Below are 27,906 nucleotides of genomic sequence, written 5' to 3'. Positions count from 1 at the left end.
TTCAACAAATCAAACGCTTTAATTCACATTTCTGTCTGTAGGCAATGACCACAATACAGACCCAACACGACAAAAGCAATGAACACGGAGTAATTAAATGGTAGGTACGTAGTACAGTGGCCAGAAGGAGAGAAAGAACAAGAGGCCAGCTGGCTGCTTCCGTGGAGCTGGCAGAAGCCTCCTCCTCAACACTGTTGGTACAGCGATCTGATTGTCAGTTCACCTGTAAGAGTGAGCAGGGCCAAGGACCCAGGTTGCTCTAAACGTGTATAAAACAGAATGACGATCAAAGTGCCAATTTACCTACAGGACTTATTTTAGCAGAACACATTAAAGAGAAATACTGCTGGCAGAGCCCAAATAGCAGTAATGAAAACAAGCTCTTATGAACCACTGTCATCTACTACACAAGGCCTTCTGCACTCCTAGAATCCTCTCACAGACAGCCAAGTCTCATTTGACTGGGACGGCCTCTTGCCTGGATAATGCTAGAACAAGGGAAGCAACCTAACTTTCCAGCCCTTTTCCCTATCATCCAAAAGCACCACACCTAGATTACAGCTTGTCTTCTGTTAAGTGCATTCTGCTTTGACACTGTCCTTCAACGGCGAGGTAGCCCAGGGTGTCCTTGCAGACTGAGGAAGTGTCTTAGGACTAAGGTCAGCAATACACTTCAACATCTTATCGCAGGGTGTTTTTTTTTTTTTCTCCAGAACTTCGGAATGTCCATTTTTGAGACCTGCAAGCCACAAGCACTTGACTATAGTCAGGGCTATGGGGAATAAACCTGTGTGTGTCTATGTGTGTATTTACATAACTATGATCCATTTCTATATTAAAATTACGAGGAACGAGGCTAAGCCAGTGCTTTACTATACAACAAAATGCCTTTAAAACTTGTGAAATAGCGAAGTGGCCATATTCCTAGCAGCAACTGAGACCTCCAATACATTTTTACCAAAAACTTGAGGTTTCTGAATATGTGAAAATGCGTAGAAAATTAACCAGGTGACAAGTCATTAGAGTAGTGGCCTCCAAACTCTTAAAAAAAATAGTGGAGTATTTTTTTGAAAAGAGGAATTATTTTATCTACTGCAATCTTATCTTCAGCAGCACCCCAGCGGTGGTGGCACTGACTGAGGTGAGAGGGCAGGAGCCCCAGGGGCGGCCACTGCGCTGGCCCCTGAAGCACTGCTTGTCCTCCAAGACCCCATGGATCATACTCCAAAACGTATGGTTCCCCATAAGAACCTGAAGCATGAATTTTTATGTAATAGAGTTTAGATAAATATTTCGATTTGTATAGGACATTAGCAAGTGTTTCATAAAATTCCTTTTAAAATGAAGATTTGCGGGGGAAGAGGGCAGTCAGTGTAGTGAAGAAAAAATAATTTTAAGAACATCCAATTAATTCAGTTTTCCTGCATGGTATCCATCTCGCAAAAGTCCCAGGTGAACACGAGGCAGGCCAGTAGCTTTAAAATGTCAGTGTATATCAGAAGCGCCTGAGCTGCTTGTGAATAAAACCAGAGATGCCCATATCCCATCTCTCGTGACACTGGTGCACGAAGTCAAGGGCTGCTGGGCTTAGGCATCCACACTGTTAGCCCAGCTCCCAGGTAATCGTGATGCTGCAGACAGCCTGCAGAGCATACTTTGAGAAACAGGAGATAGTTCTTAAAGGATAAATTTGAGAAAGGCAGGGATATACTTTTTAAAAGTAAAACCAAAACTAACTTCTGTCTGGTTGAGAACACACCTTCATTCAGATTGGGATAGAGTAACAACACTATTTTTGCTTTTTAAATGTCTAGATTAAAAAAAATAAATCTACCTATGTTCCATTGTTCCAAGTTAGGTAGAATTTTAAAAAATGTGAATACAAAGTGCTGGTTTTTACTTTAATACTATCATTTTGAGGGAAAACCACATAAAACTATCATCCATTCTAAGGAAACTATAACCTTTTCGGCTGAACGAGTACAAGTTACGTATTCGGATCCACATGAATCTGTAAATTAATATAACCTTTAAAGTTTTCTAGTTAGTGCAAATTTAAAATTCCATAGTGTACATTAAATACAATTTTACTTTATATTACAAATGCAAACTATCTTTTTTTTGACATGCTGGTAGTAGTCATTTTTACAGTGCAAAAAGGACTTTACGATTTTGGAGACACAGTATATTTTACAACTCTAGGCATACGTATTTCAAAAAGCAAATACTACATGTGTTTGACACACCTTAAAAAAATAAAAATAAATAATTTTGACTATAAAATTTTTATAAACATTAGCTTATAATTAAAGGTTCACAGCTAATTGTTGCAGAAAAACCTAAAACACACTTAAGATCATGTAATCTTACTATAAGACAACCTATATTTTAAAATACAAGTCAGTCTGATTTCTATTAAATGTAACAAAACATTGAAAATTATCACCACCTACTTACGTAAGGAATCCACAGAGCTGCCAGGTTTTCAGTATTTAAGCCACTAAGTGTACCAGGAGTTAGTAATGTATAAGCACAGTAAAAGATGAGAGAAATCAAGACAGACATGGAGATATGCTTTACTTCATAGATTTCTTCCTGAGAATACAGAAGTATTATTTTAAAGAAATCAAGACCATGTCAAATGGAAAGGAAAATCTTGTGGCAAATTATCTTTTGTAAAGGGTAGGATCCCTGGTAACGTAAACAATTGCTACCCTAATATATAACTTGCAAACATGAGTCTTGTAAATTGTAATTATTTAAAACAAGACACATGCCTTTATGTTTATTTGAAATGCTGAGTAAATGTGCCTAAAAAGTGAATTTTGCTAAAATAATATGTTTTATAACATGGTATTCTGAAATAACTTTCCTAAAAAAAAATTAAGTCTGAATGAGTGAATAAGGCAACAAAAACTTCATGAAGGGTCAGTCAGGAAAAAAACCTCAGTAGATTATGAAAACTGAAAAACCAATTTGTTTAAATAAATGAGGGTGTTGTATATAAACCTGTTCTAAATCCAATGTAACATTATGGTTAAAGTTTTAACAATTAAAAAAACCCTATGTCTTTACTTTTATTATTTTAATTCTGATATCCCAAATTAGCAATGTACTTTGATTTTACAATTAGAAGTATGGATTATAGATAAAATATAGTCTAAAGCAAAGTGAATTTAACAATATATTTGTAACATGTGATATCTGTAACAATTTTGACCATGAATTAAAGAATAAAACTCATTATACTCAAAACATGATCGGCCCATAAATGAGAATCCACAAAACTCTCACCACAATGGGTTACCTACTGTAAAAGGTGTATGAGAAAGGTGAAACAGATCTGCTCACAAAGTCCTTCAGTACTAGAATTTAGCATCTCCTGTTGAGATCCATAGGTTAATTTAAGCAAAATAAAAGTATTTTATATTATGTACTGACTACTACAGACAGCACTAAGTTGTTCCTGGGCCTGAAGGTGACTGAAATTTAAGTTTATGGCAATTCATGCATGACAGATTTATAATAAATCCTTAAAAAGAGCTAATGGTGTTTTAGGGGATACAGTCTCATCTTTCAGAGATTAATGTCACGAAAGACCGCCAAAGCACACGAATAGGCCGTTTGTCAGAAAAACGCTGGGCTGGAGGCCAGATGGGTCTGCTTAGCTGCAGGACCTTAGGGAGAACGGTGGTTAACAAGAGAAGAGCGCCCTCTAATGGGTAACCAAGAGGCTAACCTAACCCTTCAGTGAGTTTTTGGCAATTGAGGGTCAACTAAAGCAATGAAACAAAAACTTTCAGTTATTCAAAAACAGTTTGCCAGTGCTTTCACACCACTTTTTTTTTTTTTAACTGAGGAATATTTCTGAAGAATGAGACTATCAGGAGAATTAAATTATGGGTTTTAATTACTTAGTCAATAAGCTGCATTTCTATCTGATTGTGACTAAAACTTATGTGATCAATTTAACGTACTGAATAAAGCCATATAGAGTAAACACTAAACACAAAATTACCACAATGAAGAAAATAAATAAAAAAAAATCTCTCTCATTTTAAAATAAATATGATACAAACATTTTAGCAGAGGATTCACTTTCCCAAGGGGAAATTCTGTTAAGTACTTTGGCTATAAAAGACTACTATACTTCAAACTACTACGAGATCACTGAATTTTTAAAACTTATCAATCATTATTGAACTATTTATAAGCAATTAGCATGACTAGTAAATTTTCTCTAGTACATTTTTTTTTTAATTGCTGACATTGTTTTTAATCAAAAGAGAAGTTGCTGTACTGTCTGGCTCGGAACCCGTAACTTTCAATCCAAAGTGCTCTAAATGTTAATTTTTACCAGTTCCTATGTGGTTCTCTTTTGGCAACACTGGGTTATAAACAAGATGTTCAATTTCAGCTCAACAAGGTCATTACCAGGGTTAACCAACATCTGGGGGTCTGAAAATGCACCTCAAATAAAAATTATAATAACATTTTAAAGTATCATTTCTCCTTTTAGGGGGATTCCTGAAAATAAATACGGATCCACCTGAAAATGTACCTCATTTTCAGGTGCTGGACTGTAGGAAATCTTAAAATGCACGCTGCAGGAGGGGGCCCAGTATTACTCACACTGGTTTGAAACCAACCACCTCCTTTCAAAAGAAGTTAATTTTTAAAATGTTATGGTATTACCACATTAAAAATTAAGATAGAAATGATGGTCCACCCACATCTTGCTGGATGTATCATGTGTCCATCAAATGTGTGGTTCAAGAATAAGGAATGAGAGCACACCTTCAGAGTGAGCCTCATTCTCAATCATAAAGCCATCAGAATACACTTTGCATTCATGTAACCTTCTGTGACTTTTTAAAATGAGTACTAAATGATTAAAATGTTTTGCTGAAAAAGAACAGGCATTTGTAAACAACTGGAAGTCTAGCTGTTTTTGTAATGCTATTTACAGGAATGTATACTCATTATACTACTGGTAAAATTAAGACTAAATAGTTGACAGAGGATTTCTATTTTTGGATGACTATGCATCCAACTGTTTGTGAGGATTCTATCGTAAGTTTTCATTTCCTCATCCAGCTACTCAGTTTCCTTTATGTCCTCTTGATCCGAAGTACTAGAGATGTCATCATCTGTTTGTTCTCCAGAGAAATATAACATCAGTGCATGCGTCTTGTGAGTTATGGTGACAGTACAGGGCCCTTGGGCCCAGGGCTCCCCATCTACCTGCATTGGCATCATCGAGCACTTCAAAATCAGCTGGCATTAGGGAACAAATAATTAAGAGTCAAGTCTCAGAAAAGTTCAGAAAGGTCTTTCTTAGTAAAACATCATCCATAGTCCTTTCAACATTCTTAGAGACATATCTTAGCATTTTATTTTTAGAAAATTAATCTGGATATATCCTTATTCATTGACTGTTTAAAGGATTCTTTCCCACTGAACATGTTATTTCTTCAGTTGGATCGAGGACCTTCTTTTCTGTTTCTTCCCCATCCCACTCAAGCCCCTGGTGGAGGGTGAGCAACAGCATGGGCTGTAAACCAGTTTAAGGAAAGCTACAATGTATATATTTTCTTCTACATATCAATGGCTTAGAAATAAACTGGGACAAATTAGCCTGTTACAGCAATATTTCACCTACCCGCACTGTATGTGCCTGTCCTATTCGAAAAGGATTTGCCAGTTTCACTTGAATCTGAGCACAGTGGAAAGACCCATAGACTCCAACGACTTCCAGTAAACCATCGTCATGCCTAAAATTGGAAAAAGAAATATGGATTATACAATGCAATAAAATAAAATCAGGACAATTATTTTTTAACGTAGGTGGACCATCAACTTATTAAATATTTATATTAATGAAGTATACAAAAAAATCTGAGGGAAAAATTTTAAGAAGCTGAAAGTCTATAAAGAACGACAGACTGCTTTAAAGAAAACAGTGACATAAAAAAACAGACTACAAATGTACATACCTGGCTAGAGGGTAGGTCTCGTCTCCCATCCCTTCCCAGAGTCTGCAGCCGCCGCCCCATGACCCAATGTTCAGAACGATAATACCTTCCAAATCAGGCAGTTCTACTCGCTCACCATCCAGTTCTAGCTTTAAAGAAATCCAAGTAGTTAGTTACTACAGGGCACACGATTTCCAGACCTACCCACTTAGATTCACTTCCTTTTCCATATAGGTCTGAGGTGAGATGCACGTGAAAGAGAAGACTACTTCCTACCCCACAGGCAAGATAACCTGGCCTTTCCCACCTGTTCAATGTTTCTTATGATAAACAAATTATAACAAAGGAATTTTTTTTAACCAAAGTTAAAAATAAGGTCTTTTTTGTTAAATCCTGCTTTTTTTTTTTTTTTTTTTTTAAGGGCTTTACCTAGCTTGCTGTTTCAGCAGCATCTGACACCGCTAACCCCTCATCTCTTTTCCTGAGATACTCTCTTCCTTTGCTTTTTGGGAGTCAGACTACTTTTCTGGATGTTCCCCTTGGTCCCCACTGAGAGCTCCACTGTCGCCATCACCGTAGCTATGTACTGGGCTCCTTTCTCTTCTCATGCTACAGATTCTGGAGGAAAGTCTCAGCCACTTCTGTACTGTTAACTGCCACCTCTGTGCTGACAGCTCTATTTTGCTGGCCCATGGAAATGAACTGGGCCAGATGTGTATATCCAACTGCCCATAAAACACTTCCAACTGACTGTGGCACCTAAAACTCCTATGTACAAAACTGAATGAAGCATCTTCTCTGCAACCCCTCTACCAATTTACTTCTCGGAGAGGAGCAGCACCATCCCCTCCAGTTGCCTAAGCCAGAAACCTGGGAGTTCTCTTTGCCTTCTTCGCCTTTACCCTCCACAGCCAATTAATCACTAAACACAAACGACTGATGACATTTCTAAGTATCAACTACTCTCCCTCATTCTTGATAGTATCTCAGTCCAGCATGCCATCTCTTAATGTTCCTAAACTGGTCTGGCTCTAGTGTTAGTTTCCTCTTAGTCATCTCTCACATGGCAGCTAGACTGACACTTACAAAATGCAAATATGTCATCCCCCAATCACAGCCCTTCAATGGCATGACTCAGTGCTCACGATGAAATCCAGTTTCTTTACATGCCACTAGGAACCCCTCTGTGACTGGCCTCTATCCATCTCTCCAGCTTCAGCTCTTGCCACTTACCCTCCTGCAAACTATGCTCCAGCTTGAAGTCACTCGAATATGCCATGCTCTCTTCTTGCCTTCAGGCCTTTGAACATGCTGTTCTTAGCCTAGACCAATTTTCACCTCCTTCACTTAGCTATCTCTTACTTAATTTTCAGATTCCAGACATTAAGAGAGAAACCTGTTTGTTTGACTCTTCTCTTTTTCCTTATCTTACTAGTTCTACTCTTCTCTTTTTCCTTATCTTACTAGTTCTACTCTTCTCTTTTTCCTTATCTTACTAGTTCTACATTTCTCTGTATTAATGTCTTTCTCATTGCTATTAACCATTATAGATTCTTTTTGGAAGCAAGCGAGGAATATATACAAGACTGCCATATCATGATGTCAGCGATACTGCAGCAATAAACAGTCATTAAGTTTCTATTTTTTCTGCTCAGACATTTTTATTTTGCCTTAGTATGTAAGAGAGCTATATCACCGCCATAATATGATTGAACTTCAGGTTTAAACTTCCTCTGAGAGTCCATGATGAGTCAGGCACTCTGTGTTAGGGAACTTCACATCAGTCGCCATGTATGAATGGAAGCTGTTTAGCATAAGAGCTAAACAGACTTTAGAATTATATAAACCTGGGTTCAAATCCTGATTACATGGGTATGTGTGCAAATTACTTAATTCCAAATAGTTTTCTCTTCTGAACAAATGGGAGTATGATAGTTCCTGCCTTATAGGGCTGGGTGAGAATCTAGTGGGATAATGTATATAAAGCACTTAGTAAAGTGCCTGACAACACAATAAATACTCCATATATGTTAGGAAAATATGTTAATAGAAAATTCAGCATTTTTGTTTTAAAAAAATGTTCATAATCCAGAGACTACCTAAACTTTAAAAGCTTACCTCAACTTTTTTATTTAAATCTTTACATTCTTGCACTAAACAATCTTTGGTTCCATAGAATAAGTAAACAGCCTATGAAAAATGAACAGAAAATATGATATTAAAACAAGCCCCACGAGGAAGAAAAAGACTGTACCAACATTCCCTGCCATGGATGCTAAGCCATGTTTCCTTAGAGTGGATCAGATACTCCATGGGGAGAAGGGACCCCGTTATTTTAGAGTTTAGTTAGCCTCTTCTTTAGGGACACTATGGGATAGGGGTGGTTTGTGTCTAGATGGTATTTTCTCTCCGTTTATCAAAAAAGCTATATTAAAATTAGAAAATTCTACCTTTTTCTAGAACTTCAGATTACTTAAGTAATATAGATAAATCTAGTAAACATTTTATAATCACTTTTGAATATTAAAAGGTTGGTGGGAGCACTGAGAATGCTGTTAATTACCAACTGTATAAAGAGCAATACTTATGGCCTTACTATCTGTATTAAAAGGGAACCATCTGTAAACTTAACATATTTGTAAAACAGAACCAGGAACAAAATTGTTTTGCATTTATTTCTCATATTCTATTTCTCAATCACCAACAGTCATTAAAAAAAAATTCTAAGACAAAACTTCCACCAAAGGAATCAACTCTACTAGAAACCAGAGTGATAATCTTGGTTAAAAGCCAGTGAAAAAAACTCTTTCTTTGCTTACCTTATCTACCTTTTGGTTTTTTTCAAGCCAATGGAATCTATTTTTCCATTAACGATTTCACCAAAAATCTATCCTGCCTAAAATTTCTTTCCAATTTTAGTTGCCATTTAAGTAAAATATTTTCCGTTTAGTTGCCCTCTAAGCAAAATATGCTATACAACATCCAACTTTATGTTTAAAAAAATGTGTCATAAAGAAAGTACTTTAATAAAATACGTTTAAGGATCTAATTTGATAGTCTTAGACAAAACAGAGCAGGTCAGTGTTTCCATAAGTTAGTTCTATCTGAATCTACTTGAAAGGATGCTAGATAGAACCGAATCACTGATTTTCACTGTACCTTTGGTGATAAGCAGGAAATGTTATTTTATCCAACACACCTTATTAAGAATTCTGCTAGAAAACAGAGATGGTGCCTTCTCACGGTGAGCATGAAAATTGAGAGCCATGAGAGCATCAGGTCCAACAGAAAAATAGTTGTTCATTGTGAATTCCTGTGGAAAAGGGTAAGAATGAGCAACAGATTATGTGTCAGTCTGAGCCTGTGTGGTATGTTATGTATATCTCAGTCTTTATGTTCTTTATGAAAATTTAACACTTTCTGCATTTACTCTTCACACAGAGCTATTTTATGCTTCAGGCTGATAACTATAGATATGAATTTCCTTTTCCATTTCTGTTTAAGATGCTGCACCTCAGATCTCATCATCCAGAATGGCTCTGCTTTTGCACTCAGGCTTCCCACTCCTGTGTTCCCATTACATTTGCTTCTATCAGTCTCAACTCAGACTACTGGTACCTGCTTAGTTTATCTGACTTCCCAATCCAGGCCAGATTCTTCAGTCTACATCTCCAGCTCTGTTCTGTTCCTGAGCAATAAACCCAGAATTTCCAACTACTTGTTCAAGCCTCGAGGTTAATATACCCCAAATCTCATTTTCTTCCTATTCAAACCTGAAACTCCATTTTTCTTATCTTAATGTGCTCTCCATTCATCAAAACTAGAAATCTGGTAATAATGTGTATGTTTTCTCTTCCCCTAATGCCAACTGGCTGCCAAATCTTGATCAATTCTACCTTTAAAATGTCTTGGAATTGTCCTCATCCTACCATTCCCCTCCTTTTGCTCTTGCGCGGGTTTCTAAGCTATTTTCACACTGTCTCCAGAGCATCTTTTTAAAAATACAGATCTGCTTTTTCTGTATTATTTGTTAACCATGATTTGTACCATCTAGTCTCTACTTTCTCTGCCTAGAAAGTCTTGCTCTTATCTCTGTTGACCTAAATTATATTTACCTTTTAAGGACCCTGAAGTCTTTTATGCCTGATCTACCAGGGCAGAACTCAGCGCCCTGCACGGGGCTCTCTCCCACAGTTACAGTCCAGCTCGGGAGCAGAGCACATGGGGTTGTTTTCCGCTCCATAACCAGGTCCCTTGAGAGAAGTGCCAGGTCTGTGCGTCCCACCACAGTGACGCATCCTGTACCGTGGAGGGACTCCATCATGTTCATTGAAACTACTCACAACTGAAGCCCTAAAAACATACCTTGGGTTTTCTCAAGTTGTAGTATCCTTTATTTGTTACTTGAACTTTCCATCTAAAAGACAGAAATTAAAAAAAAATTATAATTATTTCTAGATTAACTGCTAATTAACGATAATTATTACCAATCAACTCTGGATGCCTAGGATATGAGGTCCCTCTATTAATACAGCATTAAAAAAAATAAGCACATCTGAGTATGCAAATTTTGAGATAAGTAATCAGCTTATGACTTCAGTCCTTATATGACAAAATATACAGCAAAATAAAATACCAGCATCTATGTATAAGTACAACTAAGACAATTTTTTACTTTTAAATTACATTTAACTTTATAACTTACACAAGACTTTGTTTATAAATCAAATAATACTCTCAGAGCTCAAGAAATCTACTTTTGGGGGAAGTGTGACTTACCTGTCCAGTTTAATTCCATCTGCTTCCATCACATTTCTTAAGACCTGTGCGACTGGGATTTCTCCTGCATAACCTGTACCCCAACCCAGTGTATTGGAGAGATCATTGCCTGTTCCCAGAGGCAGGACTGCAACCTGTGGAATGTATTTTTCTTGTCCCTAGAATATGAAAGATAGAGTTTAGATTTTTCTCTTTAGACTATTTGGAGGATAATATGTGGTAAAACTTAAAGACCAAAGCAATAAAGATACAAATATAATAACTGTATGTTGTTTTCCTAAAGGTTATGCTAACTGCTTAACTACAATATTTAAAATTGGTGGTTTTCTTATATACATCTGAATAAAAATATAATCAAAAATATTGTATAATTATCTTGGAAGTGCTTCTGTAAAAGGCAAGTTGGTCTTAAAGGTCAATACCTTAATCTTCATTTCATCAACTGCATCCAGGACCCAGCCCACAGTCCCATCCCCGCCGCAAACAAGTACTCGAGCTGAGTAATAAGGAAGAAGAGTACAAAGTTGCAGGGCTTTGAAAGGAGGAGTTTTAGTTACATCAAAAACCTAGAAATGAAAGAAAAGAAAAAATTTTTATCCAGCACTGTCCTCCACTTCTGAAGATGATTTGTCTCTAGATGAGTACAGATATGATTAAATAACAAGACTGGCTACAATGCATTCATCTTTAACAATATGCGATGCTCTATGCCTGACTCTTTCTTTTCCTTTACATCTTTTAAAACTTAAAAAAAAAATTATTTTCCAATTATAGTTGACATACAGTATTATATGAGTCTCAGGTGTACAGCACAGTGATTAGACATTTACAAACCTTATGAAGTGATCTCCTCGATAAATCTAGTACCCATCTGACACCGTGCATAGATAGTTATTACAGTATTATTGACTATATTCCCTATGCGGTACTTTACATCCCTGTGACCATTTTTATAACCGGTGATTTGTATTTAATCCCTTTCACCTTTTTCACCCATCCCTCCATCCCCCCTCCCATCTGGGGACCATCAATTTGTTTTCTGTATCTATAAGCATGTTTGGTTTGTTCCTTTGTTTTTTAGATTCCACACATTAAGTGGAATTATATGGTATTTGTCTTTTTTTGTCTGACTTATTTCACTTAGCATAATACTCCTAGATCCATCCACATTGTTGCAAGAGGCAAGATTTTTTTTTATGACTATCATTTGTGTGTGTGTGTGTGTGTGTGTGTGTATGTGTATGTTCCTTATCCATTCATCTATTGATGGACCCTTAGGCTGTTTCCATATCTTGGCTATTGTAAATAATGCTGCAATGAACAGAGGGGTGCATGTTTTTTCAAATTAGTGCTCTGGATTTCTTAGGATAAAAACCCAGAAGTGGAATTACACTAGACTCTTAATATTCATTTTGGCTCATTCCAACTCTGTCTGACCCTATAAAAATGAGCAAGCCTCATTCTATTGACCAGGAAATCAAGGCACAGGAAGGTTAAATAACTTGTCTATGATTTCTCTAATAATTAAATGCGGACATACAAATTCAATCTTTTATATTTGACACTCCTTCCTGCCTGTTCACATGAAACCAGAATGTGATGTTTAACATTAACTAGTGCTTCATATTTTAAACTGGATTTAAAAAATCCATTACTAGTATAACTTAGTATACATTTCTAGAAAACAATTTTGCAACATGCATAAAATGACAAAGATACAAGGATCCTCAATATTGATAATTCTGTAAATGATCTATGAAAACTTTCCAAAAGATGAAAATACCATGTAGAAAGGTTTTCATTGTGGCGTTATTTACAAATGTACAACCTTAGAGACAAACTAACCTCCAACGGCAGACCAGATAAATAACATTATACATCCATTAGATTAATTATCTAAGTCATTACATATATAATTATGAGGACTATGTTGCAACATAGAAAAATATTTATACCTTTAGGTAAAGAAAACAATGCAAATCTGTATCTAGATTATTGTTATAGTAATGTTAATATGTAGATGCACAGAGAATTTACGGAAAGAACACAAACAAATGAAAACTGATGTGTTTGGGTAGGGAAATTGCAGGTGACTTTCTCTTTCCTTTTTTATTATTTTTATAATTTCCTTAAGTTATGTAGCACTAAAAGGGAAAAGTACAAATTGGAAGGAAAAAAGTTATTGCATTTTTGATTGTTGCACAATGGGGGTTTAGTTTTTCAATGTAGAAGCTACTAGCATATAACCTCAATGTTAGTGGCACGATCTTTATTTTTAAAAAATTAAAAAAAAATCTAATTTTTATGGTGACACTGGTTAACAAAATCCAGTAAGTTCAGCTGTACATTTTAACAGTAAGGCATATACGTATTTGTGCATTCACCACCCATAGTTAGATCTCTTTCTGTCACCACATATTTGATCTCTTTTACCCTGTCTACCTGCCCCGTCCCCACTATCTTATTTTTTTAACTGAGGTACAATTTACATATAATGAAATTCACTCATTTTAAGTAAACAAATAATTTTTAGTAAGTTTATTGCGTTGTGGAACTGCCACTATAGTCCAGTTTAGCTCCAATAAGATCCCTCAATGTGCACAGTGCAGTCACTTCCAATTTCCAGCCCTAGCCTCAGGCAGCCACTAAGAGATTCTGTTTCCATAGTTTGCCTTTTCTCGCAGGTCACATAAACTGAATCCTACCATAAGGGCCCCTTGCATCTGATTTCTTTCACTTAGCATGTTTTAGAGGTTCATTCATTTTAGTGTATATCTATCAGTGGTTTGTTCTGTCACTGAAAAACATTCCACCGCATGGGTATGCCACATCTTGTTTTATCCACTCACCGACTGATGGACAGTTGGATTATTTCTGCTTTTTGGCTATTATGAAAGATGTTGCTATGAACATTTGCATAAGTCTTTGTGGGACATATTTTCCTTGGGTCGAATCCTAAAAATAGGATTGCTAGGTGGTGTGATTAAATATATATTTAGCTTTTTAAGAAACTGCTGAACTGTTTTTTAATGTGGTTGTACCATTTTCTATCCCCGAATCGCTTGATACTTTTATAATTCTTCTTCTTTCTTATAATTATTGATTACTGGTTTAAAGCAGTAACAACCATTATAATTTAGGGAAAGCGAAAAGTTAAAAATGAAAAGATTAATTCAGACATGAAGTTTCTTTAGTTACCTGGACTGGATTTAGGAGGATTCTAAATTCTCCCAACAGTCCTTCGCCCATGTTAGTTCCACTACGGGAGTTGGCCAGGATTATTAATGGAGTCCACTGCTTTCCAAGCTCAGAGGCTAGCTAAAAAAATTAAGGTAAGCAAAAGGGTTAAATATCTCAAAAATGGTGAGCAGTAAAGTTTTCATTTCTTGATAACAGTGCTGTAATTTGCTGAGAAAAACGCCACTATCACAGTACAATCAATACAATATGAAAATCAAAGAATTCTAAGAATGAAAAGGGACTTAGAGATGAACTAATTTAACTTCCACTTAACGTATAATTCTCTTCTATATTATTCTAGTTAAGTCTTTTAGCATATGCTTGGATACCGGTATGAGAAGGAATTCACTAACAAGGCAGCCTATTCCACTGCTAAATCAAATTATTAGAAAGTTTTCACTTAAGTTAAAAACCTGTCTTTCAATAACTTTTATTGTTTGTTCTAAGTTTGCTTCCTGAAACAACCAGAAATGTCATTTGTTCTATATAACTTTTCTCCTATGCAATATATTTTAAGTTCTTTCAATTGTTCATAGAATGGACACTGAGTTTCTCTGATCTTTCACCTTGACTGTCCTTTTCTGGAGGTATTCTAATGTATTTTTGTTTGGAAGTTTTTTTTCTTTTTCGTTTTTTAAATTTTAAACGGGGGTACTGAGAAATAGATGCAAGAATCCAGATTTGTACGAAGCCCAAAGTCAAATGAAGTTGTTTTTCTAACCAAACAATTTCTTTCCCCTTCCCTTCACTTGTGTCTCATTTTTCTTAGTGATCGTCATCTCTTGTGATCTCAGATTGAATTTGGACACATAAGGGGTTGTACATTTAAAAAATATGTATCACAACAACATTAAACATAATGTTTTAAAATGCCTCTTCCTTTTGCAAGGATATCAACAAAGATGACATTTAAAATATAAAATCCTAACTTGGAAAAAGCACAATTTAATTTTAAAATAAAACAGTCCAACTCTTTGGCATATTCAAGTAGGAAATAAATGCAAGTTTTTATAGTGATTCCTTAAGAGTTACATAAAGACTGAGAGATACATTTACATCAATTTTCATATACAAACATGCTGCAAAGTTATTAACAGCTTTAATGTTTAACATTATGTGGGAGCATTGGATGTGCAATGTAAAGGTATCTCCAGGCACCCTATGTAAAGTTCCAAATGAAAAGATTCTTCTAGAACACATGTAAGGAAAATCTGTCTTTCCTTCTCATTGACAACAATCATGAACACCAAACCTGGCTGTTCCTCAGAATCATCCAAAGACCTTAAAAAACATGGGTTTCGAGACCTACCCTAGACCTACGAAATCGAATGTGGTAATGGTGGTGGATTCAGGAATCTGTATTTTTAAAAAAGGTCCCCAAGTGATTCAGATGCAGGCAGTGATTTAGAAACCACTAAGATAACATTTCCAATTTCCCTTCAGACATGGAAGAGCTCAAGATTTGTGGCACATCTCTAGGAACTGGGTAGGGTTTTATGATTTACCATAATGATTCCACTCGACACACACACATCCATGCAGTTGCAACTCTCACACACAAACTCAAACAACTTTCTGGAAATGAATTACATAGGAAGAATAAACTCTGATTACCACTGCATAATCTGTTTTTTTGTCTTTACGCATCTGATTAATAGAAGTTAAATAACTTGGCGGAATGATGAGGCTTTTGAATTCTCCAAAATCACACTTTTCATTCTTTAAGCTATTTTTCATGCACTCATCATGTACTGTTTTCTGACACCAAACGCACCTGAAGGAAGAAAGGAACAAAGACAATCGTTTAAAACCATAATCTTATTGATGTGCAGACCAATCATTTTTGTCTGCTAATTAAAACAGCAATTTCATCATGACTGAGCATAAAATCTGGCAAATAAAAGATTTATAGTTGCATCTGCATAGTGAAAATAGAGCAATAACCTGAAACGTACTTGGCAGTTTAATATAGCAGTGTTTCTTAAAGTGTGGTCTAGGGCATCTGTGAGGCTAAAATCATTTTAATAATACTACTAAGATGTTATTTCACCCTCATTCTCTCAAAATTGTACAGCGGAGTTTTCCGGGAGCTGTATGACAGGTGCTACATGAATACACTGAACGGAGAAGCAGAGAGGAGAATCTAGCTGACTTCTAAGCCAAAGAAATGTATCCAAAATGTAAAGCGATGTCACTCTTCTCACTAAATTTTCATTTATTTCATTTTGATAAAAATACACTATGTCACCATTATCAATCTTTTACAAATGAACATTTAAACAAGTTGTTTTAATTTATAACATGGTAAATACCAATAGATATAATCCACATAAACAAAAGCTGATCCAGAACAATGATTCTGTGTATCATTCATTTGTGCTTTGGTGGAATTAGGTCCGTGAGGCCTAAAGTGCTTACTGCTTAAATGCCCCTCTGGCCTGGGTCCTTGAAGCACAAATATCTTCACTTATATAACCATCTGTGAACACTAGTAAATATAGTAAGCCAATTTCCTGTTGGCCATTAATACAAAACTAATCTATATGTCTGCATTTGACATATAGACAGAAAACATGTACATTCAGATCTGCCTCTATGTTTGGACCCATGAGTGAAGCCAGCAGGGAATAAACAATGCTAGTAAAGGTCCTAGGTTTCTATAATTAATCTGCTAAGTATTTAATCCTCTCACAGACTGTGTAGACAAAAGCAGGCTGTCCAAAAATAATGTTCATAATTAAATGAATGATTAAAAAAAAAGGGGATAAGAACTCTTTCACCCCAAGATCAACTCTCTTGGCCTTCTATTTTAAGGTTGTTTCTTCTAGTTGGATGTTCAGATTCATCAAGTAATTACTGCTATTTATTCATGAGTCCTATTTACCGCTGAAAGAAGAGTTACCTGCATAATCCATTGAAGGAAAAACTGCAAAATAACTTGCACAATAACCTTTGTTGGTATTTGCTTTCAAACTATAATAGATTGCTTATGCAGCTGAAGTATGGTACCTCTGCCCACTGCTCTACTATTAACTTTAAAATAGTATGAAAAAAAAATGTTATTATTGAAAATATTCTAAAAGGATGCCCACTGAATTATTTCATGCAGTTTCCTTTGAGAAGAAAAATGGGACTGAGGGATGTGAATATTTGCTTTTTACTCTATATTGTTTTGTAAATTGCTTACGTTTCTAAAAATCAGAATATATTCATGAACTACCTGTATAAATTTTTAAATTGTATTTTAAATTAGATAGTATCAGCTTATGCTTGAGAATTTAGAAAATACAGAAAGACATAAAATAACACTCATCCAGAGATAGTTGCTTTTAACTTTTGATATACTTATTCAGTTTTACAGTGCATAAATGTTTGTTTTTCAGGTTAGGGATATGGCATATATATATCTGGATGGTACTTTTCTTTCCATGCTGTATCATGAATCTTGCCATATACCATTAAATATTTTTAAAAAACGTGGTTTGTAAAGAATATGTATTGTTACATCATATGTATATATCATAATTTATTTACTCATTTGCTTTCTATCTTTCAATATAAACTCGTATTTTGCTTGATCATTTGAAAGTAAATTGCAGGCATTATGACATCTCACCTTTCAATACTTCAGCTAGTGTTTCCCCCAAACAAAGATAGTCTCCTTGCTTTTTAAAAATGTTTTTCATTAAAATTTTTTTTTGCAGTGAACACAGGTATGTTTAATCCATCTTGTTTTTGGTGCATTTCAAGGAAACTGCAGACATTAGAATATTTCCAAATACCTTGGCAAGCAAGCATATCATTACCTAGATTTGTTATTTGTTTATAAGATTTTTTTCTTTTGATATAAAATTTACATACAATGAAATGTAGGAATATGTTCATTTGCCGAGTTTTGACAAATGAGCATATTTCACTCAAACCCTTATCAAGACATAGAACATTACCTTAAGTGCCACTCTTGTATATAAAAAAAAGTTTCACAAAAGGGAAAAAGACACTGCTGGCAACACTGCTTATTATTTTCTCTAAAGTTACCTGTTCATAATAGCTCTCTTCTTTAGTATGCTGGAGGAAGCAGCAGAATTACATGAGAAGTTAAGATGGTTGTTTATGAAATTCACACTAGAACAGGGTTCAGCAAACTACACATACATCTGCTGCCCGATTTTCTGAACAAAGTTTTATTGGAATACAGCTATGCCCATTCATTTATGTATTGTCTACAGCTGGTTTTTGTACTGTGACAAATGGTACAGTTAAGTAATTATGACAGACATATGGTCTGCAAAGCCTAAAATACTTAGTTTTAACTTTTTACAGAAAAAGTTTGCCTACTTCTGCTCTAGAAGTTGATTTGCTATCTTTCATTGTTTCACATAACTAATGAAATGAATAAACATATACCAATTGAACACAGAAATCTAAAATTTAAGATCAAAGCCGAGACCAAAGCTGCCAATGTAATTAATTACTAAGAGCCAGAGCTTTGTTTCATTAACCACAGTGCGTATGTGTGAGGGTGGGAGGGGTAGAGGATGGAGTGGGATGTAATGAACACAGGCCTTATAAATAAAAAGGCATCTTATAGTTTCTTAATGAGACAGACCATTATAGGGAACAAAGGCTTATTTAATAAATATAATGAATACTTAAAAACATCACCTAATTTTCTATTTTCGTTAGCAGAGAGGGGAGGGAAAAAAAGGAAATATAAGGAAAGAGTGGTAAAGCAGTAGGTATGGGAATATTTTGTAGTGCTTGGGAGAAGAGGAAGGAAAATACAAAAAAGAAAAAAATCTACGGGAAAAGTAGAATCCATCACAGTGCCTGGCACAATACTGATGCCTGACATGTGAAAACTACATAATGACTGAGTATAAATTCAAGAAACTTTGTCACTTTATCTGCAGAGTTTAACTGAGCCATAGGCCTTCAAATTGGGTATCACCTGCCATTACCGCCTTTTGAAATGCTAACTTATTGAACAGCTTCACAGTTCATTTAAAAATCTCTGGACTTTCTAAGAATAGGAGACCCCTCTCCCCGCAACCCTACAGTACTTGATAAAATCCAGAGACAGTCCGATATGTTTAAAAGTTCTAAATAGATATTTATCTTGTTTCTCTTTCTAAAACATTTCATTCCTACGGAAGATCATAGCTGACTAATTCTGAATAAAACTGTTGGGCAAAATAAATCAGAACATTGCAGAATATGTACCACTTCAGGACACTGTGTTCTTCCCTTCTGGGAATAATAAACACTTCCTAAATTATATAATTTCTACCATGGGTGAGGGGTTCTAGCATCTTGGAACAGACTGCTCAGGAACCAGTAAAAAAAAAACAAGCTAATAAAGAAAAGGAGATCTATCATCACTATCAATCACTGTGCTCAAAGGAGGAGGAAACGAAATTAAGGACAGAGGCTCATGTTTAAAAAGATACATAAATATAGCAGTGGTTCTCCAACTTTAGTATTACTTGCAGGGCCCGTTAAAGCTAAGGTTGCTGGTCTCCAGCTCAAGTCTGATTCAGTGGGTCTGGGGTGAAGGTAGGGTTGCCAGGAAACACAGGAGATGAGCGGATAAATACGATTTTCAGATAACAGATAATCTTTTGGTATAAGTATGTCTCAAATATAGCAAAAATTTATTTTTATTTTATTTGGTTTGCTAAATCTGGCAACCCTAGAATTTGCATTTCTAACAAGTTTCCAAGTGATGCTGATGTTGCTGGTTTGGGGAACTTATTTTGAGAACCTCCTAGAAACAGGATATTATGTCATCATCATGAAGGGAAAATTTGGGGGCGGGGATGACTAGATCAGGCAAAGGGTTCCTGAAGGAAAGGGCAGGAAGGAGATGAGTCTTTAAGGATGCTCAGAAGCTAGTCAGGAGGATACTTAAGATAGAGGAAAGCCTTGAGAAAAAGGACAGTAAGAAAAAGCCTGATATTTTAAGGAAACCACAGTGAGCCTGACATTGCTGGTAAACAAAGTTTAATGCAGGTGGTGGTAGGAAAGACTAGAAGCACAGGCAGGGTACAGAGGGCATGTAGGACCTTGTGTACCGTGCTAAGTAAGCTCTTGGAGTTTACACTGAAAGACCATCAGTCTATGTGATAGGAGCAACTGAAGGGTTTTAAGGGGAGCAGGGGCCCCATCAGACATGAATTTCTGGGAAGATCATTTGGGTGGAGGATCAGAGCACTATGATTATTTGTTAAGGAGTATGTGAAATGCAGCTATGATATTTATGGAAGCCATTTTTATCTAATTCTGCAGATAGATAAAGATACAAAGAAAGAAAATAAAGCAATACTCAAATTCATGTCTTCTTTCTAACTAATCCCAAACTCTTGAAGACTAATCTTACCTACAGAGAGAATTCTGAAATTTAAAGACATTGGTAAGCTTGCTCTCACTTATGCCAAAAGAACAACATTTAAATTTGAAAGAGATCAAATAAAATGATCGCAGAACTCTGTAGTTTTTTAAAATATATTTTTGGAAAAGTTTTCTTAAATCTAAATTTGATGTGTAAAACTATTTAAAATGATTTAAAGGTAGATGTTGACCTAACAGTGATCGTGCTAATTAAAAAAAATTTTTTTAGATAAAAAAATAACTTGCTAGTTAGTGCCAGTTTTTCACTTCTTAAACATGTTTAGGAGCCTTTCTACTTGTCAGAAATAAAACCCATCAGAATGAAGATGTCCAGATTTATGGCTGAGACAAGGCTAGATATTAATGGTATTCCAAGCCCTGTCCAGGGGGTTAGAATTCCTTGATGCCTGTTCTATTTTACTACTGAGTAAAATTCTCTCAACTATAAAACGAGTTAGAATAATCTGCAAAGCAGGATCCCCTTTTATGACCAATCTCTAGCACCAGCAAAGGACTTCACCTATTACAGACATGATTTAAGAACAAATGTTTTGTCCAGTGTGTATTTAAAAGCCATTAAAATAGTCTTGACTTAATCCAAGTCACTTGTCTAAGATGCTACATGTCCTAAAAGACTGCTGACACAAGGAGTATCCCTTTAAGTGTTACATGTCATTATTAAAGGTGCTGCTTTGTAATGACACTTGTTTTCCTTGTACATCTGTAATACAACACTTGAGGATGAATCAGTTTTGCGACTCTAGGGAAAAGTTAATTTGTCCATAGTTCATCTTTCCTTGCATAAAATGGAGATAATCAATAGTAACAAAAGCTAAACTATAACATACAGTGGCCATGAAATATGCAGCACTTAGAGACTTATGGATGAAAGTTAAGAGCCTACAAAAATGGCAGACAAAAGGGCAGGTTGGCCGAGGAGTGAGGCCAGATGGCACCACCTCGGCATATAACTACTGCAAAGCTGCCCTGCTTGTACACTTAACCAAGGCTGTTTATTAGCTTGTTTCCTACAAGTGGGCGGTTAAGGCCATTTGCGGAGATCAAAACTGGCATCTACGCCCACGCCATGAAGTCCCTACTCTTACCACGCATCGTGAGACAATAAGCACCATACCTGTAATCGCAGAGCTTGGGCTGACTGCCGCACTGCTGCTTGCAAACCACACAGTAGCTGCACAGGGGGACATTGCCCCGGATCCAGTGGTGGGGCATGGCGTCCAGGGCCCTGCCGTCATTCTTGAGCATTATCTCCTTGCACTGGAAGCGCTTGTCGGCCTTCTTGAGGCAGCCCTCGTCTACGCGCAGCCCGCAGCAGTCGCAGAAGGCGCCTTGCAGGATGTGCTGCGCGCACACGCAGCAGTAGGTGGGATGGCTGAACAGGTCCGTGTCGCGCCACCCGTGCTTGCTCTTGCGGAAGATGTCCCTGCGGTGCAGCTGCCGGCGCGACCGCTGAAGGCTGCACCAGAAGGTGATGAACACGGGCAGCAGCACCGAGCACAGTGTCCACAGGACCAGGTGCCCGTCCGCAAAGAAGCCCTCGTGGGGCTCCGGCCGCTCCCCGCCTTCCATCTTCTCCAAGGACGATTCCGAGCTAGGAGAGACACAGGCGGGGTCCACCGCGGGCTTGCCGTGCCCGTCCTGCCCTCCTTCCTGCTCTCGGGATGCGGAGAGCGCCGTCTGCTCGGGCGGGCCCGCCCTCTTTGGGAGAAGCACGCGCACGGCCCTTCTCCGCGGCCCGACTCTTGCGCCTCCCGTTCTCCAGGCCCCGCGGACCTGTCGCGCCGAAGGGGCGACGCGCAGCGCGGTCACGCTCGGTCCCCGCCCTCTTCCAACGGCCCCGGCCGCCGCCTCGTCGCCTCGCCGGGCATGGGGTCGGGCGCAGTAAACATTTACTGCCCGGGAAGCCCGGCGCGATGGCGCGCGTGGGCCGCGCGGCGCCCGCAACCGTTAGCTCCGGCCCCGCACCGCCCTCCGCGCCTCCCACAGGCGCGTCCCGCCGCTCGGGCCCGGCGCGGCGCCCGGCAAACCCCTCCCGCCCCTCCGCGGGGCGTCGGCAACCTCGGCCTCCGCCCCGCCCACCCCGGGGCCCTACCTCGCGGGAGGCAGAGGCGCTGTTCGCGGTACCAGGCCTCGGGCCGCCCTCCCGCCCCGGCGCCTTTGCGTGCGGGAGCTCGATTCCGGGTCTGCCCGGGGCGCCGAGGCCAGTGAAGAGGCGGGGAAGCCGAACGCACTCGGAGTGGGGAGGGAGCGAGGGGGCCACGGGCGGGGAGGGGGCGACTGGAGGCGGGGAGGGGGAGCGTGTGGAGGCAAGGGAGAGGGGGCGACTGGAGGCAGGGGACAAGACCTGCAGCACTACAGGAGGCAGGGGCCGAGGTGTGAGGCGGGATGCGAAGGCCTACAGGCCTGAGGGGGCGGGCCTTGGGGAGAGGGCGGGGATGGATGGAAGGGGCGGGACCTTGTGGGTGTGGCTTAGGGATAACGGTGGGCGGATTAACAAGAAGGTGGGGGCGTTGGAGAGGATGGATGGTTGATCTCTGTAAGTTTGCAACCAGAGGAAGTTCTAGGATGCATGATTTACAGTATGAGCTAAGATCGTCAATGGCCTTCAGCCTCCCCTCCTTACTGTGTGATGGAGGCGGGAGCTGGCACAGCTTTGAATGATGGAAGGGAGAAAACTGGCAGTTTTGAGAGTGTTCTATACCAATAGAATGGGACAATATGAGGCAAAAATTGATATATGTCACCTGCTTTCATGCTAGTTATTTATTAAACTCATACCAGCTGAGGGCTTACTGTGTGCCAAACACAGAGTGTTGGGCCTGTTGAGACATGGCTAACAAGAAGCATTTATTAGCCTTGTTTATAGTGCAGCCAGCTTCCATGTCTGCACTTTCTAGGTACCATGCTGAGTTTATCATTGCCACTTACAGATGAAGAAAACCAAGGCACAGAGCAGTCGAGAAACATGCTTGATGTTACAAAGCCAGTGTTGGGACTGAGATCACTTTGTTTTAACTTGGTCATCCAAGTTAACTTAAATTTAAATTAAGCCATCAAAGAGAGACTTTCTCTTGTTTTGTTATTTCTCTAAGAAACTTGCTACGTTAAAATGCAGATTCTGATTTCCGTTCTTGGGGAAGAGGCCTGAGAGTCTGCATTTCTAGTAAGTGGTCAAGTGATGTTGATACTGCTAGTTACCCAGCCACATTTTGAGTAGCGATTCTAAAGTAAGCAATCTGGATTTTGAAGACTGAGGGGCATGGTGAAATGGAAAGCATTCGATGGCATGGTGAGGCAGAGGATCAGATCCGGGTCCTCACACACCTCTGTCCTCCTGTGTTTGTCAGTTCACCTCTCTGGGCCTCAGGTTCCTCATCTGGAAGCTTATTCGTGAGCCACCAAGGCCCCATCAAGTTACCTGAACTTTTCAGTTATCTGAAAAGCAGTATCAAATCACCCTAAAAGGCCCCAGTTTTAAAGGTACAAGTTGATGAGTTTTGGAAAACCAGACTTAGAGTCTTCCAAAATACATAATTTCTGTGGGTTTTGATTCTAATAGTTGAGAACATAAAATGACAACTCTTTCCGATCAGTGAGCAAGAATGCTGACAGCCACCAGGAAGATTGGCCTCTGCTGGCTGGACTTGAACAGAAACCTCTGTGTAGTTGGTAGATGGAACTGGAAAGGGAGCACATGATTTAGTGATGCCCGTTCTCCATTTGGATTCACGTATTTTTCCGAAGCGCCGTTTTAGTTATCAAAACCATGAGACCAACTATTGAGAAAAAACAGACTCAGAATTAGTCTTCTGAATTGCTGAATCACAAAGTGTTAAGATTTTAAAAAATAATGGAGCACATTTAATCACATTGCCACTCAGAATATCATAATATTTGGGTGAGAGCAAAAAGTTTGTGTTTTTAATAAATAAGTTATTAAAACAAAAAGAACGTTGGGAACCTCTCCTATGCCCACCTGATGGCTACCCCTCTCGTCCCGTGAGGAAACTACTGTCCTAGTTTTTGTGTTCTTCATTCCCTTGCTTTTCTTTATAGTTTCACCACCCTGAAAGTATCCCTAAACAATATAGTCTTGTTTAGAAAAAGAAGCCCAAACCTGGCCCTGTCAAGAAATAGCAGTAAAGCCACTAATATAGGAAGGCTCCCTGGAGGAGGTGAGCTGAGTGGCATCTGGGACAGAGTCTGGATCCAGCTTCCTGGGGAAATCATTGCACTCAGTCTTGGGGAGACTGCTAATCACAGCGAGACAAGTGGGCAGGGCTGTAGTTTGAACATCAGGCAAAAATATGGCTGGGGCAGAAGCTGCTTTCTATTTTCCCTCCTCAGCTCATTAAGACCTCCCTCAGGTTCTTAGAAAAAGGTTGACAGGGAGAAATGAGTATCTTCTGCTGACCCAGGGGAGTGGGACCTTATGAGCTCCTGGTTGTAGAGATAAACAGAATACAAGTCATCTGTCCCAAGCTCACCCAGGCAGTCTGCCCTCAGTGTGTCTGCACCGCGTGGTGCCGATGGCATCTTGTGCCAGTCCAAGCCACCTGCCCTGCCTGTCGGAGCACAGTGGTCATTCTGGGGTTTCCATTCACTGCCCTTCTGTTTGCATTTTCTGTTTTCTGGGTCCTGTGGCTTCCCCTTTCTTGGTGAATTCTCTTGGTTCTGTGGAGCACATCTGTCAGAAACTTTCAGAGCTTGGGTACACGGGAGGCGTAATTTTGAGTCCCTGCATGTTTATAAATGTCTGTATTCTGCCCCGCACACCTGATTGCTTATCTAGGTATAGAATTCTAGGTAGGGAAGAGGTATCCTTCAGGGCGCTGAACATGCCACTCCTTTCCTGCTCACTTTTAACGTTGCTGCAGAGATGTCTGAGGTTATTCTTATTCCTGATCCCTTGGATGGGACTGGTTTTTGCTTTCTGGAAGCTTGTAGAATCCTCTCTCTTTTCCAGTGTTCTGAAAGTTCACACAAAGACATGCCTGGATGTGAGTCTATTTTCATCTATTTTGCCAGGTTTGCCGGGCCCTTCAGCATAGCACCTCATGTCCTTTGGTTCTACAGTTACTTTGTTGACTTCCTCCTCTCTATTTTCTGTGTTCTCTTTTTTGAAACTTCTGTTATTTAGATGTTGGACCTCCTAGACTGTCCTTTCTTTCTCTCTTTTCTTAAAAGATGATTTTTGGGGAGCAATTTCAGGTTCACAGCAAAATGGAGTAGAAAGAAGAAAGTTCCCTTATTCCCCTGGTCCTCACACGTGCACAGCCTCCCCACTGTCATCTTGGGGCACCAGAGGTACATTTGTTACAACTGATGAAACTACACTGACACACTGTTATTCAAAGTCCATAGTTTACCTTAGGGTTCGTGCTTGGTGTTGTGCATTCTGTGGATCTGGACAAATGTATAATGATTTGTATCCACCATTGTAGTATCATACCGAGTAATTTCATTGCCCTAAAAATCCTCCATGCTCTGCCTATTCATCCCTCCCTCCCTTTTAACCCCTGCTGACCACTGATCTTTTTACTATCTCCCTAGGTTTAGGTTTGTCTTTTCCAGAGTGTCATATAGTTGGAATCATACAGTATGTACACTTCTCAGATTGGCTTCTTTCACTTGCCATTATGCATTTACATTTCCTCCACGTCTTTTCATGGCTTGATAAGTGCTAAATTAAGTGCTAAATAAAATTCCATTGTCTAGATTGTCTGTTTATCCATCACCTACTGAAGGACATCTTGGTTGCTTCCAGGTTTTGGCAATCATGAATAAAACAACTGTAGACATTTGTATGCAGGTTTTTGTGTGGGCATAGTTTTCATTTAAAAACAGAGGACATTTGGCCAAATGTCCTCTCTTTTTAAAATATTTTCCTTTTTTTAAAAAAAAAACTCTCTTGCTTTAATTTTTGCTCTATTTTTCTAAAAAATTTCCATAGCTCTAGACCTGAATCTTTTTAGAGCTTTTAATTTATGTTCTTTTCAATTTCTAAGAACTTTAAAAAATTGATTTGTTTTCTGAATATTCCTTTTTACGGTATCCTGTTTGCATTTCGTGGGAGCAAAACTTTCTCTTATCTCTCAGGGGATGTTGTCGTTGTTTTCCATCTTAACTTGCATCATCTTTGCTGAGGCTTTCTTACATGTCTTGTGAACCTCCAGGTGATACTCATGTACCTCTAGGTTTGAGAATCACTGCTACAGTGTCTCTTAATCTCTCCGAAGCTTATGATCCCAACTGAGATCCCACAGAGGAAAAGAACACACATTTCAGTGTTTTTTCCCCTGGACAACCAGAGCTTTTCTCTCCCACTTAAAGGCTTAGCACTTTTCCTGAATGAAATGTAATATGACAGTAGCCTTGGGGGTGTTTTCACAACATATTCAGGTGATGCCCCATTCCCCAGTCTGTTTGTTTGTACTGCCTTGCATTGCTACACCTTTGCCAGTGCTCCTGTCATTCCCGTTTAGGTTGGAGAAAAGCCTGGCTCTGGCCATCAAGAACCTGACGCTGACCTTGGCTTTCCTTACCTACTGGGCAAATGTAACTTGCAGCCAATGTTCCGGCCCAGAGCAGAAATTATAGCCCCCTTGGGGAAGCATGCAGCAGGCCGGAAAGGCCCTCGTCCAAGGCCAAACCATCTTGCCATTGTATTGCTGCTCCAAACAGGAAGGTGTGTGTTTGTATAGAAGTACTGAGGATATGAAAATGGAACCCAGGATATGGAGTATGAACGCAGAGAGGGGGAAAAGCAACTCATATTTAGAAGGGGCCATATTTTCTAATAAAAGTATATTTTTATTTCAACAAAATGTAAAATTATATATCTTAATATATATTTGACTAATCTATTATTTGGTCATTCAAAAGATATTTATAGACTTTCTATCATGTGTCTGGGAATGAGGCCGGTATGGACATGCATGTAAGGGTGATTTCACAGAGAAAAGAACTAATAGTAGAAGCAGCAACAGTTTCCAAGTATTAGCACCTTACTATATCTGTCAAGTACTTCACACTTGCTTTCTCTTTTAACTCTCATACGCCTTAAGAGGTAACTTTTATTGTAATAATAATTATTATTTTTAATAAATGAAAAAACAGTGATTTGGATAGTTAAGAAGTTTGTCCAATGTCACACAGCTTTAGTGTCATTCAGGTAAGAAGTTTCAGAGCCAGAATTCGAACCCAGGTCTATGGATAACTCTGTTGCCCACAATCTTGACCTTTATACCACGTGGCCTACATGGTAGATATTTATTCACTCTTGAAGGAAGCTTCTACCAGGACCCAATGATTTATTCAGACCCAATAGCACCCAGATCTGGACACACTCACCATCCCATTAGAACCCCATGTCAGTTAGCTGTTGTCAGAGTAATGCTGTGTAACAAACCACTCCTAAACTCAGTGGCTTCAAATAACGATGATGTAATCTCAAAGATTTGCAGGTCGATGGTGGCTCTGCTTCCGGTCGTGGTAGCTG

General features: G+C 38.6%; 1 protein-coding gene across 1 annotated transcript; it reads right to left on the bottom strand.

Annotated features, from left to right (window-relative positions):
- DGKE (diacylglycerol kinase epsilon) lies at positions 1-22,694 on the bottom strand. The gene is made up of 12 exons (XM_039885710.1): positions 22,498-22,694; positions 21,520-21,996; positions 15,609-15,768; positions 13,953-14,072; positions 11,177-11,320; positions 10,755-10,912; positions 10,341-10,392; positions 9,175-9,288; positions 8,094-8,165; positions 5,997-6,124; positions 5,663-5,774; positions 1-5,277 (listed from the first exon to the last, which is right to left on the bottom strand). Exons 2-12 carry the CDS (start codon positions 21,972-21,974, stop codon positions 5,098-5,100), a joined length of 1,695 nt encoding a protein of 564 aa, XP_039741644.1. The 5' UTR covers positions 21,975-21,996; positions 22,498-22,694; the 3' UTR covers positions 1-5,097.
- Positions 22,695-27,906: the final 5,212 nt, after the last annotated feature.

The sequence above is a fragment of the Pteropus medius genome, unplaced genomic scaffold (assembly GCF_902729225.1).
Source record: "Pteropus medius unplaced genomic scaffold, Ma_sr-lr_union100, whole genome shotgun sequence".
Taxonomy (NCBI): domain Eukaryota; kingdom Metazoa; phylum Chordata; class Mammalia; order Chiroptera; family Pteropodidae; genus Pteropus; species Pteropus medius.
Note: the sequence above shows the minus strand (reverse complement) of the source record. Positions and strands in the feature narration are given on the sequence as shown.

What these genes read in the sequence shown, in the direction of transcription:
- DGKE (XM_039885710.1), bottom strand. Translation starts at nt 21,974, where the DNA reads ATGGAAGGCGGGGAGCGGCCGGAGCCCCACGAGGGCTTCTTTGCGGAC. An exon ending in TCCTCCTAAATCCAGTCCAG is followed by an intron (nt 11,321 to 13,952) that starts GTAACTAAAGAA and finishes TTTCATTTCTAG; the next exon opens with GTTTTTGATGTAACTAAAAC. An exon ending in TTGATGAAATGAAGATTAAG is followed by an intron (nt 10,913 to 11,176) that starts GTATTGACCTTT and finishes TTCATATTCTAG; the next exon opens with GGACAAGAAAAATACATTCC.